Source organism: Meriones unguiculatus, chromosome 10, assembly GCF_030254825.1.
Source record: "Meriones unguiculatus strain TT.TT164.6M chromosome 10, Bangor_MerUng_6.1, whole genome shotgun sequence".
Lineage (NCBI taxonomy): Eukaryota > Metazoa > Chordata > Mammalia > Rodentia > Muridae > Meriones > Meriones unguiculatus.
The window spans coordinates 98,198,758-98,216,267 of record NC_083358.1 but is presented as its reverse complement, the minus strand read 5'-3'; the positions used below and the strand labels follow the sequence as shown (position 1 = coordinate 98,216,267).

Here is a 17,510-nt window from a genome sequence, read left to right as displayed (position 1 = left end):
TGCTAGACAGGGAGCTTTGCTCCCAGACCCTCACGGATGCATCTACACAACACAAACTTCACAATATGAAAGGGTCTTTCTTTTTTTTTTTTTTTTAAGATCTATTTATTTTATGTAGATGAGTGCTCTACCTGCATGTACACCTGCACGCCAGAAGAGGGCATCAGATCCCAGTATAGATGGCTGTGAGCCTCCATGTGGCTGCTGGGAATTGAACTCAGGGCCTCTGGAAGAGCAGAGCCATCTCTCCAGCCCGTGGGAGGGTCTTTCTGTGTGCTCGCTGATGGACACAGCGCCTAGAGCAGTGTGTCGAATTCTAAAACTACAAGCAACAACTTAAGGGTAGGACTCAGCCAGCGATTATTCCTGAGGCTTAGGAAAAGACGGTTTAGGTATAATAGGAACCTTCACAGAGGAGGTGACACTTAAGCTGATGTGAGGGATGAGGAGCATCTGACGTAGAGAAAGCAAAGAACACAGCATGTCTAGGGGACAGCAGAGAAGGCAGAGGCGAGCGGTATAATGGCACAGGCAGATGGACAGCCCAGATGGCCTCTTGGCATCAGTACTGCCCTCCCTACAATTGATGCATGCTGTGGCCCTCTGGGATGACCAGAGCCACCTGACAGCAGCCTGGCTTCGTCCCTCAACTGCCCTCACCTTTCCTGAGTCCTTACTTTTTGCGTTGTACCATTCTGGATTCTGCCATGGGGCAGCCTCTGCCATTCCTGTTTGTTCTATTCTCCCTTCTGCCTCTAGGAAGAAACAAACCACAGAGCTCCAGGAAAACGATCCATCATTCTGTCACAACATTTCCATATCAAAGACTTCCTTTTCAAGCAGCTCCCCCCTCCTCTTATCAGCATGAGAACTGGCAAGGAGGTGAGTGATGGGAAGGTAGAGGGGCTGGAATTGGGTATAGGTCTCAGGTTTTTGCTTATCAACTCAGGACAGGGTGTGTGTGTGTGTGTGTGTGTGTGTGTTACTGTCTGTCTGTATGTGTACGTGTCTGTGTACGTGCCTGTGTGTCTGCGTCTATGCGTATCTGTGTGTGTTTGTATGTATATGTGTCTTTGTATGTCTGTATGTGTGCGGTGTATATGTGCATGTGTGAGTGTGTCTGTGTGTGTGTCTGTGTTTGTGTGTGTGTGTGCATGTGTGTCTATGTATCTGTGAGTACACTCATGTTTCTCACACTCAGTATTTATGCCATCCTGTCAGAGGTGTGCTCATTCATATCACAAAGGCACAGCTGCCCACTGGGACAGGCTGAGCCAGGAACTCTGCCCCACCATATAGCTGAGGATTCAGAGGACAGACAGACTCCCCACTGCCCTGAAGCCTCTCCAGGTGTATAAGTGACCCACGTGTGCTGTTTTAAGCAGCACTGCTAAGTGACAGATTGGGAAGTAGAGAAGTGGGGTATCCTTCTAGAGAAGATAATAATTTAAGTTGATCTGAAGGTGAAAGAAAAGGAGAAGCACAGAAGGTGGCCCAAAGCCCTGCCACTGGGTGCTGGGTGAGGCTATCACAGTAGCCAGCCAGGGGCCTCTGCTGCTCTCCCCTCTACCTGGTTCACCCCCAGACACAGATGATGGGAAGTATTTGTGTGCCGGTCCAGCTCTGTAGAGCATCTTCCCCAGCAGGCCCCAGTAACACCACAGATAGATGTGCTGGTGGTTCCTTCATTCATCCCTGGCAGAGCCCCTGAAAAGTTGGGCCCAAGCCCAGCACCCAGGAGACCCCTTTGTAAACAGTAATTCTCTAAAGGCAGCTAGGCCTCCCCTCACCCACTGTCCTCACAACATGATCAAGACTAAGCACCAGCCTGTCAGGAACAGGCTGAGGACAGGCAGTTTGATGTGAGATCTGGCAGATGATTGAAATGCATCCACAAGGGTGCTAGTGTGGAGAGCATTACAAGGTAGAGCCCTGACCTGAGTCAGCGGCAGAAGCAAGGCCATAGCTTGCTGTACAGGCCATAACCGGAGAACCCAGTATGGCGATGCAACGCCAGGCTTACTGTGTGCTCTCCAACAGTTCATAACAGGAAACGCCGCCAGGGCCAGCACTGTGGGTGAGGCTGCTTGATCTAAGCCTTGATTTATGACAGTCAACCACATTTAGACTTTCTTCATGGTCCCCAAATGAGGCTTGAGTGTTTAAAATGCAATTGTTAAATGTAAACCTTTAAAACACATAACAGGATTTTGGTAAGCTTATCCAATAACACTTTTGCTTTAAAAAAAAAATTCTATATAAAGACTGAAAATAATGAAAGTGACCCAATTCTGTCTTACTCTTCACAAATAGATGGTATTGGACTATGAAAACTGAGGATTACAGAAGCCAGATCTTCCTTCTTCTTAGAAATGATCTTGCTTTCCTGGCCTCCTGAGGCCCAGAGACCGGGGCCTGGCCACTGCAAGCACCACCCCCCCGTCCTGAAACCCTTTATAGTCTCTTATGGCCTCTGGTGCATGCCATCCCAGACCCTCAGCTCCCCAGCGATATAGCTGGCGTCATTCCTCCACCTCATCCCCATAGGCCAGTTATGTACCTTTCCTGTTATAGGCCAGTCTTGCCCCTCTACAGACCCTCTTGGGTATCAAGGGAGAATGAGTTGAGTCTCCACTGCCATGGTTCCTCACCTTTTCATATTTGGTCACTTCTGAGAAAGATCCCGAGAGATGCCTCCAGATGGGCCGGTCAGTAATAATATCCCACCATCACTCCCATTGGGACAGTCAAGAACATCCCCACTCCCTGTTTAATCTCCTCTGAAGTATCACTGCCAAGCCAGGAGCCTCCAGCCCTGAGACACTGCCTACCTTAGAGCACCTCCCCATTTGCAAGACAGTCTAGGGGTCAAGACAAGGTGGGATGGCTCCCCCCTTCCTGGTCTTCCAGGATGGAGGGAAGGAATTGAGTCCACAAGCAAGACCAAGTCTAATCCTTCACTATCGCTACATGACATCACTATGAGCATAAAAGGCTGACTCTAGTTGAGATAACAGGAGTCTAAACACTCACATTGTCCTAGAGAAAAGCCAGTGAAATGAAGGCAGTACCAGGGCTGAGGAGATGGCTCAGTCAATAAAACACTTGCTTTGCAAACATCAGGACCTGAATCTAGACCCCAGAACCCATGTAAAGATGTTAGGCATAATGGTGCACACTTGTAACCTCAGCACTGGAGGCAAAGACGGGAGAATCCCTGGGGCTCCTTGGTCAGCCAGGCTAGCCTAGTCGGTGAGCTCCAGGCCAATGAGAAATCCTGTCTCAAAAGAAGTGGACAGTGTTCCTGTGGATGATGCTGGAGGTTGTGCTCTGACTTCCATATGCGCTCCTACACACATACGTGCACACATATGCGCGGGAAAAGAGAAAAGGGGCTAGAAAGAAGCACATGTGTGCAGGCCCCAGAAGAATGCTTTCTAAGAAGTCCACACTGACTCCAGGCTCTGGACATCTCCCCTGAAGCTTGTCTGCCTGTTCCCCAAGGTGACTGAAGGAAGAAAAGGAAAAAAAAAAAAAAAAAAAAACAGCAACTCTATCTCCAATCCCTTATTCTCCTCTGTGATGTTTGGTTTTCAGGAGTGGCCTTTTCAGGGAGAATGTGCAAAGCTGAGGGTGGAGGCATTCCCCTTAACACCCCAGTCCTCATTGGGAACTTGACTGCTGGTTTCTGGCCTCAACAACGAGCCTGAGACCAACATGAATATGCCCTGAGCACTGACGGTCTGTTGTGGTCCTAAGAAAGGACACTGTCCAACCAACCAAGATAAACAGAAACTTATGACCCTGGACACTTCCAAGACATTTTGCATCTCCCATCCATGTCTGCATCACAGTGAAGCCCCCTTACTCTTTGTCAACCTGGAGACATCCTCTCCATGGGCTGAGTGTCCTCTACTCAGCCCTCAGATACCCCTTTTTAGATATCACTAGAGTGAAAAGACAGGTGGGTAACACATACATAGTCTCCTCTTTCTCGGCTCAAAATAGCCATCCCCTTCATGAAAGTTTTTACCTACCAACCATGTCCTCAAACCCCCCCCAACTCATGTGGCCACAGCTCTGCCCACTTGGAAGGCACAGCCCAACCCCATATTGCTGAGCTCCAATGCTATTGAAAAAAAAAAAAAAAAGAAGAAGAGAGAAAAGAGTCTTTGATGAAATGCAGTGTTTATTGGGAATGTTCCCCTTGATAGAGTAGGGGGGGAGGGGACATGGTCTGGTGTAGTTACATAATCAAATAGCCTTGGCCAGCCCAATACGATTGTTGGCCCTGTCAAAAACACTGTAGAATTCCCGAATGAAAACATCCCCCAAGATCCACATCTGCTGGGAGCCAGGCTTGAAGCCGCTGGAACAGGAGCCCACGACCTAGAAAAGGCAAGACTGAGATGAAGTTGGACTCAATGGCAAGACTTTCCTACCTCATCACTCACTTACTCTTTATTGGATCACTTCACCCTTGAAATCACCTTCCTAGAGAAGCAGAGAGACTAAGATTCATCATGCTCAACAGATGAAGAAAGTAGGGACTGAAGAGATGGCTCAGCAATTACCAGAACTTGCTTCTTGCAGAGGACCTGAGTTCCCAGCACCTACATTGGGCGGCTCAAAACCGCCTATTAGTTCAGCTCCAAGGGCTCTTCTGCCTTCCGGCCTCTACGAGCAACTGCATTTACTCCGCTCCCTACACACACACACACACACACACACACACACACACACACACACACACCATAATTAAATTTAAAAATAATAAACTGGAGAGAGGGCTCAAAAGTTAAAAGGAAGTTGTTTCTTTTTTCAGAGGACCTGGTTTCAGTGTCCAGCACCTACATGGCAGCTCACAACCCTAGTCACTTCAGTTCCAAGGGATCTGATGTCCTACTTTGACCTCCAAGAGCACAAGGCTCAAACATACCACATATGCACACATGCTGGCAAAATACTCAGACACATAAAAGAAAAGAGAAATAAAAAATTTGTTTTGTGTTTCAAGACACTGTCTCTCTATGTAGTCCTGGATGTCCTGGAGCTCACTATGTAGACCAGGATGGCCTCAAACTCACAGAAATCCTCTCAAGTGCTGGGATTAAACACAAATTTAAAAAAATAAAATAAATCAATCAATCAAAAGAAAATTAAATTGACTTAATCTGAGGTGATTTGGTAAGGCCCCATGGCTCTGAGTCTTGTCCCCATGTACTGGGGACACATTTCCAACCAATTACTGTCACACTCTCAACATCCAATACCCTAATCATCATTAGTTTGGGTTACTCAAGATCAGGCCGCGTTGAGACCAGCAGTCCCACAACAGCCAAAATGAGCTGAGGAAACCCTAGACAGAATTCTAAGCCACCAGGGCTTGGAAGCTTGAACAGTAGACAGGTCCCTGTGGGTAGTTTGGGGTCCAATCTATATCCCTTCTCCAAACCCTTGGTGTGCTGTCCTTCCTGTATCCATTTTGTACATCAATAAGCTATAGTGGCCACAGAAATAGGCTCAGTGATAAATACCATGACCCATTCAAAAGGCCTTGTAGCCTGTCTGGCCCATGCCATTCATCTTCACCAACTTCACTGACTTGCCAAAGCCGCAGGGGAAAGGGTGATTGGTGGACTCAGAGCATCGCTCTCTGGAAGCTCATACCTGGTTGGTATAGGCCGAGGGTGACAGTGGGAACTCCCTGCCATGGATCTCAAAGACAATTGTGGGCATGATGCCCAGCCTCCAGCAGTCAATTTCAAACTATGAGAAGGGAAAGAGATGTCATTTATGAAGAGATATGGTGATGGTGTAGAACTTCTTCCTCCATAGTGTGTGACTCTTATCAAAGGGAAACAGGAAGCTCTCCAGATGAGGCTGGGTCTTAAAACACAGTCCCACTGGAGGTATCAGCTTTCAGCAACACAGGGACAGACGCCCGCATGGAACAAAAAGAGGCTTGCCTCCCTGTCTTCCTTACAGGACTAGTCAGAGCACGTAAGTATCTCAGGAAAAAGGGAGAGGGGTTAGGCTAGTGGCTGAGGTGGGCAGAGTAGAATGAGAAGGTGAAGTGAAGGTTAGTGAGCCCCTCCGAGGTCGAGGAACCCGATGATAGCCACTGTGCAAAGTATGAAGCTCCCACAGCGAGGACGGACCAAAGCCGGAAGGGACACACTGGCCACTTTTAAAAGATGGGCTCACCCAACATTCTCCTTTGACATTTCTTCTGTGTAGAAAGGCACTCTTGATTCAGAGAATTTCTGGAAGTAAGGGGAGGGCCTGACCTTACCTGGTCATACTGGCCCTGCACAGCTCCAATGACCTGCTGGATATTGAGGATGTCTCTAGCAGGCCCTGCCAGCAGGGCAGTGCCTGTGTCCAGAACGGCAGGGCAGCCGCCTTGACAAGCCACCACTTCACCATTGATTGTGATCCTGGAATATTAAACAGAATATTAAACAGAGGGCTTCAGGGTACCAACCTGTATCCACTCCCATTTCCCTGGGTTTTCCCAACCCCTGTCAGGATCCTCAGGGAAGGAGAGAGGTCCAGACGCTTCTTTTGAGCCTCTTCTTGGGACCCCCAAGACTTCCCAAGAACAGAGAAAAGACTAAACTATTTCCCTTCAGTTAATGACTAAATTGAGAACAGCTCCAATTGCAAGGGTCCAGATAGCAACAAAACAATCAATCCATTTGGATGCCACTCCACGGGGGCACTGAGGACTAACCAGTTGCCTAAACATCCACCTTCAAGTTTTCTCTGCCCTTTATTCGATACGTGTCCCAGGTAAGTCTCCCAACATTTGTATACTTGGGCTTCTCATTAAAAAAAAAAGAAAAAAAAAGGGTACATCCCTGAATTAACTTCCTCAAGGGCTGGACAGGAGGCTCCAATCAAAAGTCTATAACCAACACACCGAGGACCATACTGGCACCCACCTCCTCCAGGTTTAATGGGAACTAATGAGGTAGCCATAGAGCCACTCAGCCCAGTGCCTCTGAGCAGGAGGCAGTCAGAGCAGGGTGGATGTGCAGTATAACCATTTGCAGAGGATGCTGGCCTCGCAGCGAGCTAGCAGGACCAACCAGCAACCTCAGGTCTGGGTGCAGTTCTCCTAGGCCCTGTGGTCTGACACCCGAGCCCCTACATCCACACAGCAAGAGTGAGCCTCCAGCAGTGGTCCATGCAAGCTTCCTCTCACCTACCTGTCCACTGTGAACTGCCAGTATCCTTGCACGGTCACAGGCACCCAGTGCAGGGAGCCTACGAAGTAGGATTGATCAATGGCCCCGAGTGTGAGCATGCTCCCCTGGTCATCCCTGAAACCAAGAAAGGCCTCACTGTGGCAGCAGATATGCGTGGAGTAAATCAATGAATGAATAACTAAATGCATGCATGAATGAAATGTAGCAGCTTACTCTTTGCCTGGGGTTCCCTCTCCTCAGCTGTCCAGCCTCCTCTCCTCATACCCCCTATACCCTGGACTGAGAGAAGATCAGTCATCACAAGGAGCAGGAAGGTAAAACAGTACACTGCAGCAGGTTCCCTGGACTCCAGGCCTGGCTCAGACACTAATTCCTGAATAAGCATCCCCTCTCTTTCTCTTCCTAGTAGAAGGAGAAGCCTGGACTCTACCGGGTTGAGGATCTCAAAGACATTGATTAACGATTCCTGAGATCCTATCTCTTTGCAAAAACAAGTTAAAGGCCCTCATCTCGAGATGGGACAAGCTTTGCTTTTATTGTTATTATTTGCAGCACCAGGGATTGAACCTGGGGCCTAGCATATGCTTAGCAAGCCCTCTAACACATCCCCGCAAGGCTTTGCTTTGGGGGAGGCAGGGGCAGAATGGAAGTCTTCTCATCTTTGGCCCAGTTAAGTTTAGCTACATAAATGACCAGTAGGGTCTTGGGCCAGAAGGTCGGAGGTACCTAGGAACAGGATGGAGATGGTTTAGATGTTGGTGGCTATCTTGACAGGTAATGTCTCCAAGGGGCAGACATTTACCTGAGCCAGCCATCCTTACCAGATATCAAAGTCAGACCATTGGTGGGTACATCTCCTACCTGCTCATGTAAACAGAGAACAGGTCTTGGGCAACGAGGTGCCTATTCATCATGTTGTCAAATATGGGTACTGAGTACTTGGAGGCAAGAGAAGGGTAGGCCAGACCCAGGATGCCATCGAATGGAGAGTAGGTAAAGATGTCACCTGGCTCCTGGGTACTCAGGCCCACGGTCTGGTGGGAAACTACAATATTGGAGACCTGCAAAGATGAAATTTAAAACAAAAAAAAAAAAAAGTCATAATGATTTCCACCAGGGAGCTTCTGCAGCCAAAGACAGAAAAGCCCAGGGACAGGGGCAGACAGTCTGGGATCACAGGTCAATGTCACTGGCCTGTCTTCCCTTTTATAGATAATGCAGAATTATTGTTTAGCTTAAGAGATTGGAATGGGCCAGGCAGGTAGCACATGCCTGTAATCCCAGCACTCAGGGAGGCAGAGTCAAGCAGATCTCTGTGAGTTCAAGGATGGCCTGGTCTAAAAAGGGAGTCTAGGACAGCCAAGACCACACAGAGAAACCCTGTCATGAAAAACCAGAGAGAGAGAGAGAGAGAGAGAGAGAGAGAGAGAGAGAGAGAGAGATTGGAGTGGGCTGGTCCCTCCATATTTTCTGCATGGTTTTGAAGAGCAGCTCCGATGAGAATGAGAACGGGAAGAAGAAACAGTGTTGGGTGCATGTGGTCTCATGTGGTCTCATGGGTGCACGGGTCTCATGTGGAGGACAAGCCCAAAGGAAGTGGGATAATAATTGTCTCCATGCTGCCTGCAGAAACAGCTGCACCTTCCCCTCCGTGGTCCTCTCCCTTTGGTCCTCCCATGGAAGGACTCGCCATGCACAAAGCAGGTGCTCTGTGGGTCCCCATTCTGTCACCTGAGCTTAAACAAGTTCCTCTCCAGGCCTCAGTCCCTTATCTGATAGAGAGGATAGTAATGCCTGAATCTCAAGTCAGTGCCTAAGCTAAGTAACTGAGCACCCACTGAGCGTACACTAGATGTCTGTTTATGGAACCGTTATTGGTACTATGCCAAAGAAGGCTGCTCTTCATCTGCCCATTTCCCCACAGGGTAGATGTGTCCACCAGTCTGCTCTGGGCCACACAGAGGGCAAAAGCGGGTCTCCTGCCTCTGCTTTGTCCCATAAACTTAATCAACCTCCACACACTGCAGCCAGTGTGAGCTTTAAAATCAAGTCCCATAAACTTAATCAACCTCTACACACTGCAGCCAGTGTGAGCTTTAAAATCAAGCCTGCCACAACCAGCTACAATGGCTTCATGCATCTCAGTAGAGGCAAAAGGGAATCATCCCTTCTAGTCCTGCCGCTCACATTTTGCCTCATACCCCTAACCCATTAGCTCACCTTTACCTCATAACCCTAGCCCACCCATGCTGGTCTCCAGTTCCTCCCCATCCCAAGCTTTTTACACTCGCTCCCCTGCAGTGCTGACCCCAGATCCTGGCTTCCGGAAGTATATCGCTGGGTTCCAGCTTGCCACAGGCCACCATGTCCTCCAAATCTCCGTCCTCTGGTTCCCAGTCATCCTCTTCCTTACATTCCAGTACTACTTTCTTCATACCCCTACTCAGCGCTGTTCAGAGCCATCCGACTCGTCTTTTGTGTGCAGGCCATGTTCTCACAGGCCCACCTGAGCGCCTTTTGCTAGAAAGCATGAGGCAGCATGAGGCAAGCAGGTCCACTCTCTTCTTGCCCCCCACTGGAACTTTCTTAGAGTGAGCATTCACAGTGTGAGTAAATGAACAATGGCTAAGTACTAAGAAATAACTCGGTTCTCTTTCTTTCAGATAAAAAAAAAAACAAAAAACTATTATTGAGGATCTCTGATGTGCCGTGTGGAAGGCTTTGAGGATGTAGCAATGGATAAAAGAAAGTGCCTGCCCTGGGGAAACTTTTATCCAGCAGCAGAGAACAACAGTGACATTTTTAAAGCTGATATAGGACATATAGGGTGACAATGAGCCCTCAGAAGAAAAATAAATCAGGGTTAGGCCATAGGCAGTGTGTGATTTTTCTAGGCTGGAGGAGAAACCTCATTAATAGAGTAACACTCTACAGAGAAGCGAACATGCCAAGGGGCAGGTTGCTGGCGGTGACCTGACCACACACAGAGGGTGCGTAGAGCGGAGTAAGCTGTGAGTGACACAAGCCAGAAGTCTGGCCAAGATGGGGAAATGAACAGCAGGAGCTTGGGGAAGCACTCAAGCCGGGCTCTGAGACAGACACAGCAAGCAATGGAGGAAGGAAGGAAACACCACAGAGATGGTTATCGATGGGAACCCCCTCTCAGAATCCTCACCTACTGAGTCTTTCAGTGGGCATCCTCTGAAAGACTCATTCCCACCAAATACAACTCACTGGAACTGGGGTATCTTAGGGGAGAGTCCAGGCCATCGCCACCTCACTTACTGTGACAGTGTCATAGCCCAGGAAGCCCTCCACTCTGCCGGTGCCATACTGGACAAACAAGGGCTGACTCAGGTTCTGGAAGGTGAAGGACTTGGATGGGTCAAAGCGGTGGTGGGCTTCTGCAACAAAGACCAGGGTTAGTGGATCCTTGGTGTCTTCTTGCCCTCAACAAAGCCCTCCCCCGCCCTCGAGGCCCTGTCTGCAATTCCAAACATGAAACAGAAGAAATCCCAGGTGTGTGATTTCCAAACCCAATTTTCTGTTATCTGAGTCAATTTAGCCAAGAACCTTCTCTTCTCTGGACCTTCATTTCCTCATCTGGAGGACAGGAAAGGAAGAGACAAGAAGGGTGGGCAGGGTGGACAGTCACTCACGGCAGACTGTGCTGCTGCAGTAGACAGAGGGCACCCAGAGTTCCGAGGAGCCTGTGTCAAACACCACCGTGAACTCCTGGGGTGGCGTCCCAACGTAGATCGTTCCAAAGTATTCACTCTAAGGGCAGACAGCTCTGGGTGAGAGTTGTGGTCAGGAGTGGGGAACACTGGGAAGGAGGTGATGCCAGGCACAGATGCCTGTCCGTCCTGTGTTTTCTACTCAGAGACCAGGGAAGGGGAGTACCAAGATGGAGAAAAGAGAAGGCGGTGCCCACGATACGGGAGAGGACTCTTATCTTCAGCTCCTTCTGCGCCTCCGCCCCAAACCCTGCAACAGTACTGGAATCAGCTCAGAAGCACATCATGAGCCAGGACTAAAGTCCTGCCCAGAGACAGAGCCCAGCTGACCTTGCCAAGGCAGGGAGAAGCTAGCCTCGGAGCAGGGCCATCTGCTGAGGGCAGAGTCCCAGAAGCCCATGCAAGCTTCTGCCCCACCTGCCCCAAGTCTGGGGTAGGACTGTGACCTAGATATAGAAATAAAAGCATAGGCACAGAACCACTGGTGGTTACTGCCAAGAGTGATGGGGATGAGGGGCTCCAGAAAGGAAAAGGGCACAACGGTATTCTTGCCTGCATGGGAAGAGGAGAAAAATAGAATCCATGCCTCAGCAGCTAAAGACTGGGTACCTGCTGTCTCCAACTCTAAGACATGCTTCCCCTGATCCCAGAAAGCAGGCTGTGACAAAGGTCAGCTCAACTCAGATCTATGCAGCAAGGCTTTTGGAACCCTGAAGACCAAAGGCTGCCTTTGCTGGCTTTGTTGGCCCATAATAGAGCTACAAATGGCAGGGAGGTGGCCTCCTTGCCCCACAGCCCCACAGTTCTTGAAAGAGAGAAGTCTCTGGCAAGGCTGGAGCCTGGGGACATGAGATTTCGCCCTGAGAAGGCCTGCAGAGACTCACATCTAGGTAGTTGGTCAGGGGCTCACTGGCCACAACTCCAAAATTGGAGTCCTTCGAGGTGAACTCATACTGGTATCTCCTCAGAAAGTCCTCCAGCAGTCCACGCTCCTTCAGGTTGTTCCTCAGAGACTTCCCCTTGTGCAGAGGGATCCTGCGGAGGTGGAGGGAAGTCACAGTCAAGGACACTGGGTCCATGAACGATCCCCATGCTGTTGCGCCCAGCCCAGCCTCTGGCCAACATTTTGCAGGTAACGCCAGTGATCTTCCAATTTTAACAATTAGAACCCAAAGTGAAATAGATTCTATGTTGACTTACAGGTAACTGTCTAGCTTCATTCAATACAATGCCCTAAGACTTCTTGTTACTGTTCTCCTTCAGTGCGGTAGAGACTCTCTACGTTTGTTTTTGACTTATTAAGTAATATGTTTTGTTACTTGTGGTTTGAGAGATACTAGGCACACCGTTGCTTACTCAGTCACCAAATTCTCTCCCTGGCCTTGCTATGTGCCAAACACTGTCCAGAGCACAGAGGACACACAGTGAAGAGGACACAGAAGGACCTCTCTGTGCAGAGATAATGGTGTCTCCCACACAGTGGCACCTGCGTCCAGCAGTGATGCCACCCTTTGCCAACCCCCTTTCTCTTCTCTCTGAACAGTGTTTTCACGAAAGTGGCTGGAAATTCTTCAATGACTTCCTGAGCATGAGCAGGACACCAAATTGATCCTCTTTGCCCAGTTGGGTTTGGGGATACTGAAAGCAAGTCAACTGGAAGAAAATGATCAAGAGGAAACTGCAAAAGAAAGGGTTCTAGACCTGACTCTGCCATGCTCCTTGGCAACCCAAAAACCACCACAGCCCCCTGAGCTTCCACCAGGAGGCTCCCCAAGTCCTCTTCATTCCCACAGAGAGGCTTCCAGAGCTCTCTAATCTTCCTTTTGGGGGGTCCAAGTGCCTTTATTTTCAGTTTTTTTTTCTTACGCAGTACGGTTAATCATTCTTTTGCAACACTTTTTTAAATTCTGTTTTTGACCATTTTCTCCCCCTGTAGATTCAAGTAGAACTTTTTGCATCCTGCAGCCCCTAAAATGGCTAACAACCATGTTGTTCACTCTAACAGCTGGTTGAAAGACATCTTGACATTGCAGAAGTGTAGGTGCCATGTAGCTGCTTCAGGAGCCATTTCTTCCAGACAGAAGCCAGCTACAACCAGAAGGCAGCCACTGCCTCACACAGAGCCAGGAGGGCGCCCTGTGTGGATTTCATCCCAGGGTCCTAAGCTCCAGCTCTGTCTCTTGTAGAGCTCTATAGAGCTGCCAGCATAGCTTGGACTTGGGAAGAATTCATTGTCAGGGTACGCATCCCCCCAGAGAGACCTCACTGGACAAAGACACTCAACCTCTTTTCGAGGATCCAATCCAGGAAGATATTCAGTGTTTTCTGTGTTCAAGCCTTAACAGAACACATGTATGAGCACCTGGTGTGAGGGTGCAGGCAGCAAGCATCCAGGCTGAGCCCCGGCCCCTCCATTACCAGCCACGTGGTGCTGCGTAGCACAGGGACTTTCCCTGAACAACGGTCTCACCTGTAGAATGCAAATCACCTAAATCCATGGCAGCTTAGGTGATATCCTAGTTATTTTTGGAGGAGAATCTACAGACCTCCTTAAAGTAGCTCTTACACCAAGATATCTATTTTAATGAGTGCATATATAGCTCCTGAGGTATGTCAGCACTATTTGAAGCATTTTACAAATATTAACCCATGCGGTTTCATAACAGCCCTAAAAGATGGACACACTAGGATAACTCTAACTTCATAGCAGATAAAGAAAATAAGGCACTGACCAAAGGGTGATAGAGCTGGGAGCCAAATGCTGGATAGTTTGTTTTTGTTTTTGTTTTTTTCCAGACACCATGCTTTCCTCTCCCCAGGCTTCCTGTCGGGCTCCCTCTCCTCGGGATCACACAGAGTGAGAGCAGTGCTTCTAGAGTCTACCCAAGGAAGCCGAGGTCTGAAAGAGCAGCAGCCCACCAGCCCACGGAAGCCCCATGAGCTGCCCTCCCCAGGGCCCAGCATTCACCTGGTGGTCATGTGGCTCTGAGAGATGGCAAAGACAGCAAGCAACAGCACGAAGCGCCTCATTTTGGAACACAGGCAATGGTTGCTCTAACCAGTGTCCATCCTTGCAGATTTTATAGAGTGGGGCTCCTTCTGGCTGGATGCCCAGGTTTCAGAGGCACCCCCCAACTTCAGGCTACTTCACAAACATAGTGAGATAGCACCCACACTACCTAAGACCCACACTGATAAGAGCTACAAAGTCTATCACCACAAAGGCTTCAAAGTTGAAGGGTATTGCAGCCCTTTAAGCTGGGAAAAGTCAACATAGGCCCCCTTACACCAAATTCCCCTCTAGAAGGGGGCCTCTGAGCTAACACAGGTGGGGCTGCTACCAGGAACCTGATTCATGTTTCCGCCTTCTGCTCTATGAGCAGCACGTTCCCACCAGGCCACAGACCTCCCCTCCTTCCACTCCCTCCCTAGGCCAGACTTCACTGGATGTCCAAGGCGTTCCTGATTTTCATCTCCCAGGCCAACTTCCCAGAAATGGCTTGGTCTAATCTCAAAGTGGATTCTGAGACCAAGAATGTTTGTATAATGTAGAAAAAAACCTCAATGTTAAAGCCCAAAGCAACCATACTCCAAGTTCCCATAGACAGCAATGTCTGAAAGAGTGCCTAAAGACACTGGGTTCATGTGAAAAGGATGCTGAGAAAGGGAGTGGCAAATACCTGCTCACCAGGACAGTTGGAAGAACTGGGGAGGGGAGACAGAGAGGGAAGGCAGAGGCACGCCCTACATGAAGAGATACAGGAAATGTAGAAGTGACAGTTTAAGGAGCAGGGTAGGCTGAGACTCCATGTGGGAGGCCTACTCAGGGGTAGAATGAGAAACACACGCAGTTATGCTGAGTGTCGTATTGGAACCCAGACCCCTGAAGCCAGGTATTCATGCCTTCAGGCCTGAGAGAGACTTAAGACAGAAAAGAGGCTAAAGCCTGTACCCATAATATTGGTAGAGACAATTATATCCCAGGCCTATGGACTGGGAAGTCAAGATGAAGCTAGGATAAGTCAGGAAAGTTGGAAGGCAAGAGGTTCAGGACCGTGACTTACAAGAGAACATGGTGACCGTTGCCTGCTATTAACAGGACAAACATCCACATGGAGAGAAAGGCCTGGAGAGGGTGGAAAGTGGGGAGAAGGCAGGACACAGCAGCTGAAAGGCCAGGGTGGTAGATCTGGATGCATCAGCCTTTCTGAAAGAGGTGTCAGCAGAAATGTCACACGGTTGGCTTGTGGGGGCTGTTGGAAGTCCCTAAGAGATCAAGCAAAGGAGGCCTGAGTATTTGAACAGAAGTGCAGACAGGAGTCAGGCCTGACCCCTGCTGTAGCAATGTCCTCCTTCATTCACATCCCGTCACAAAGCCAATAGATACGTCCCCAGAAGGCCAGGATGCTGCTGCTTCTCATGCTCCTGGGAGGTAGCTACAAGGACATGCAGCTGGCGTTTGGCACCTTCTATGTCCAAAGCCAGAGAAGCAAGGGGTGAAGTCAATACTGAACAGTGAATTTTCTTTCTTGTTTTCTTCTCTGAGGGTATTGCTCTGATGGGCCAGGGCCTGGAGACTCAATACCAGCTGAAGGCCCTGCATCCGAGCTGTATTCCCCCCATACTCCAGCACGGATGACGAGAGGTGCTCGTGGAATGTTTGAGTAAGCAGGCAAGTGAATGAGTGGCCTTGCCACTGCCCTCTGATGAGCTTCAGAAAGTAGCTAGTGATGCCTGCATGACGTGCCACAGATGAGGAGACGGAAGCTCAGAGAGAGGCCTGTAAGAAGAGCCTAGCATGGTCTCAGGCGTCCTGGACATACACCTCCACTCTCCGCTGCAAGACCAACTCTGCTTCTAGCTCTTCCTTCTTAACCTCCAGCCACCCCCATGAGGCAGTTGTACAGTGGGCTCCATCTGCAACATCCAGCACTAAGGCCCTATGAGTTTAGCACCTTCAGAAAGGATGGAGGGAGAGTTGATTACGACTCCACGTCCCCAGTGGCAACCTCTCAAGGACAATGACCACAAGTGTTAGGTGCAACCGCCTCTCCCACTGTAAGGTGACCACAAAGCCAAGAAGCAAAGATCCCTTAGTGCTATTTGCTTTTCACTTGTTCACACAGTTGGCAACCATCTGAGAGCACTCAAGTGCATGCTGGAACACTGCCCCACAGGACGCGGTGCTAAGAGAGGTTATCTGCAGGTGCAAGCCACAATCTACAAAATGCTCTTAAGAGAGACCATGATAAGAGTAGAACACTCGCTACCTGGCACCGCACAAGGACAAATGACCTTGGTCTAGACAGCTCGTGTCTGGAGACTCACAAAAGTGGCTGAAACTCCTCGGGACCCAAAGGCACCTCTTCCTCAGTGCAGGTCTTGTTCTCCCCTCAGATCCAGGCACTGACGAGGCCAACTGAGCTCAATTTCTTGAACATCTCCTGTGTGTCCTCACTAGACACAACCAGACAGAGCTGCTGTCACCTCAACCCACAGGAGCCCACAGTCTGGTGAGCACAGTGGGTCTAATGAAGGAAACTCAAAGGAATCCCTCTCTCCACATTGCAAGGTGGCAGGGAACGTGTGGCTTCTGGAAAAAAAGCATGTGGGGCCATTATGGCCTTGAATCCAGGGTCAGCTACAGGTGGTATGATTTGGGGCAAATTTCCTTACTCCTCCATGCCTCTCTTTCTTCTTCTGTAGACCCTGTAGACAGGGTCACGTGAGATTCAAAGACAAAAATATCATAAGTGCTAACAAACAAAAGTCCTCAACAAAACACTTGCAATCTGTACTCAAGAGCACATACAGAAGAACATTCACTCTGATCAAGCTGGTTTCATTCCAGGGATGCAAGATTGGTTCAACATATGTAATGAATGAAGTACAGCACGTGAGAAAGTCTGGCCTTGGGACACTAGGTGGCATGAGGACGTAGCTCAGATGCTCACTGGGACCAGGTGGGTGATGTGAACGAGAGTGGTGACTGATATGAGAAAAATCTGCCAGATTTCTTCCTTTTGTTTTTACTGTAGATAACGTCGTGTTAACCCATAAGATTTTGTATTCCAAGTTAAAAATAAATATCAAAAAAAATCTAATGAGTTCAATCTCCTTCTTTTTAAAAGTAGATTAATTTTTAAAGTGCAGCACAAGCAGACATCATGCAGACAAAAATATCTGCAGGCGAGATCCTAACACTGGCACGGCCATTGTATGGCAGACACCAGGTAATGGCGGATTCAGCTACATGGAGGCATAGAGATGGGTCATCAGTTAGCTCCATGAGGGCACCTCAAAACAGTTACCCATGGCTTGCCATTTCCCAGCAAACATCAGAAATGTGGATTTGGGGAGTAAGCATCTATCTTTGAAATAAGGGTGGGTATTAACTTTTGCAGTATGCAGACAAAAGAAAGATAGGTAGGGCAAGCCCTCGTCCTAGTAACCACCTAGCAATGGGCCCCTTGCCTTAGAAAAACCTAGACTGAAGAAGTGCTTTTGGACCTCTACAGCAGAAAGGTTTCTCGGGTAGAAGAAAGGATGGGGGAAGGGG

General features: G+C 49.0%; 1 protein-coding gene across 1 annotated transcript; it reads right to left on the bottom strand.

The window, feature by feature from the left end:
• Positions 1 to 4,177: 4,177 nt before the first annotated feature.
• Positions 4,178 to 14,001, bottom strand: LOC110545485 (chymosin-like). Its single transcript, XM_021631637.1, has 9 exons — positions 13,920 to 14,001; positions 11,836 to 11,986; positions 10,874 to 10,991; positions 10,500 to 10,618; positions 8,076 to 8,275; positions 7,215 to 7,328; positions 6,296 to 6,440; positions 5,671 to 5,769; positions 4,178 to 4,389 (listed from the first exon to the last, which is right to left on the bottom strand). The coding sequence occupies exons 1-9, from the start codon at positions 13,979 to 13,981 to the stop codon at positions 4,255 to 4,257; spliced, it is 1,143 nt and encodes a 380-aa protein (XP_021487312.1). The 5' UTR covers positions 13,982 to 14,001; the 3' UTR covers positions 4,178 to 4,254.
• Between the last annotated feature and the right edge of the window lie 3,509 nt (positions 14,002 to 17,510).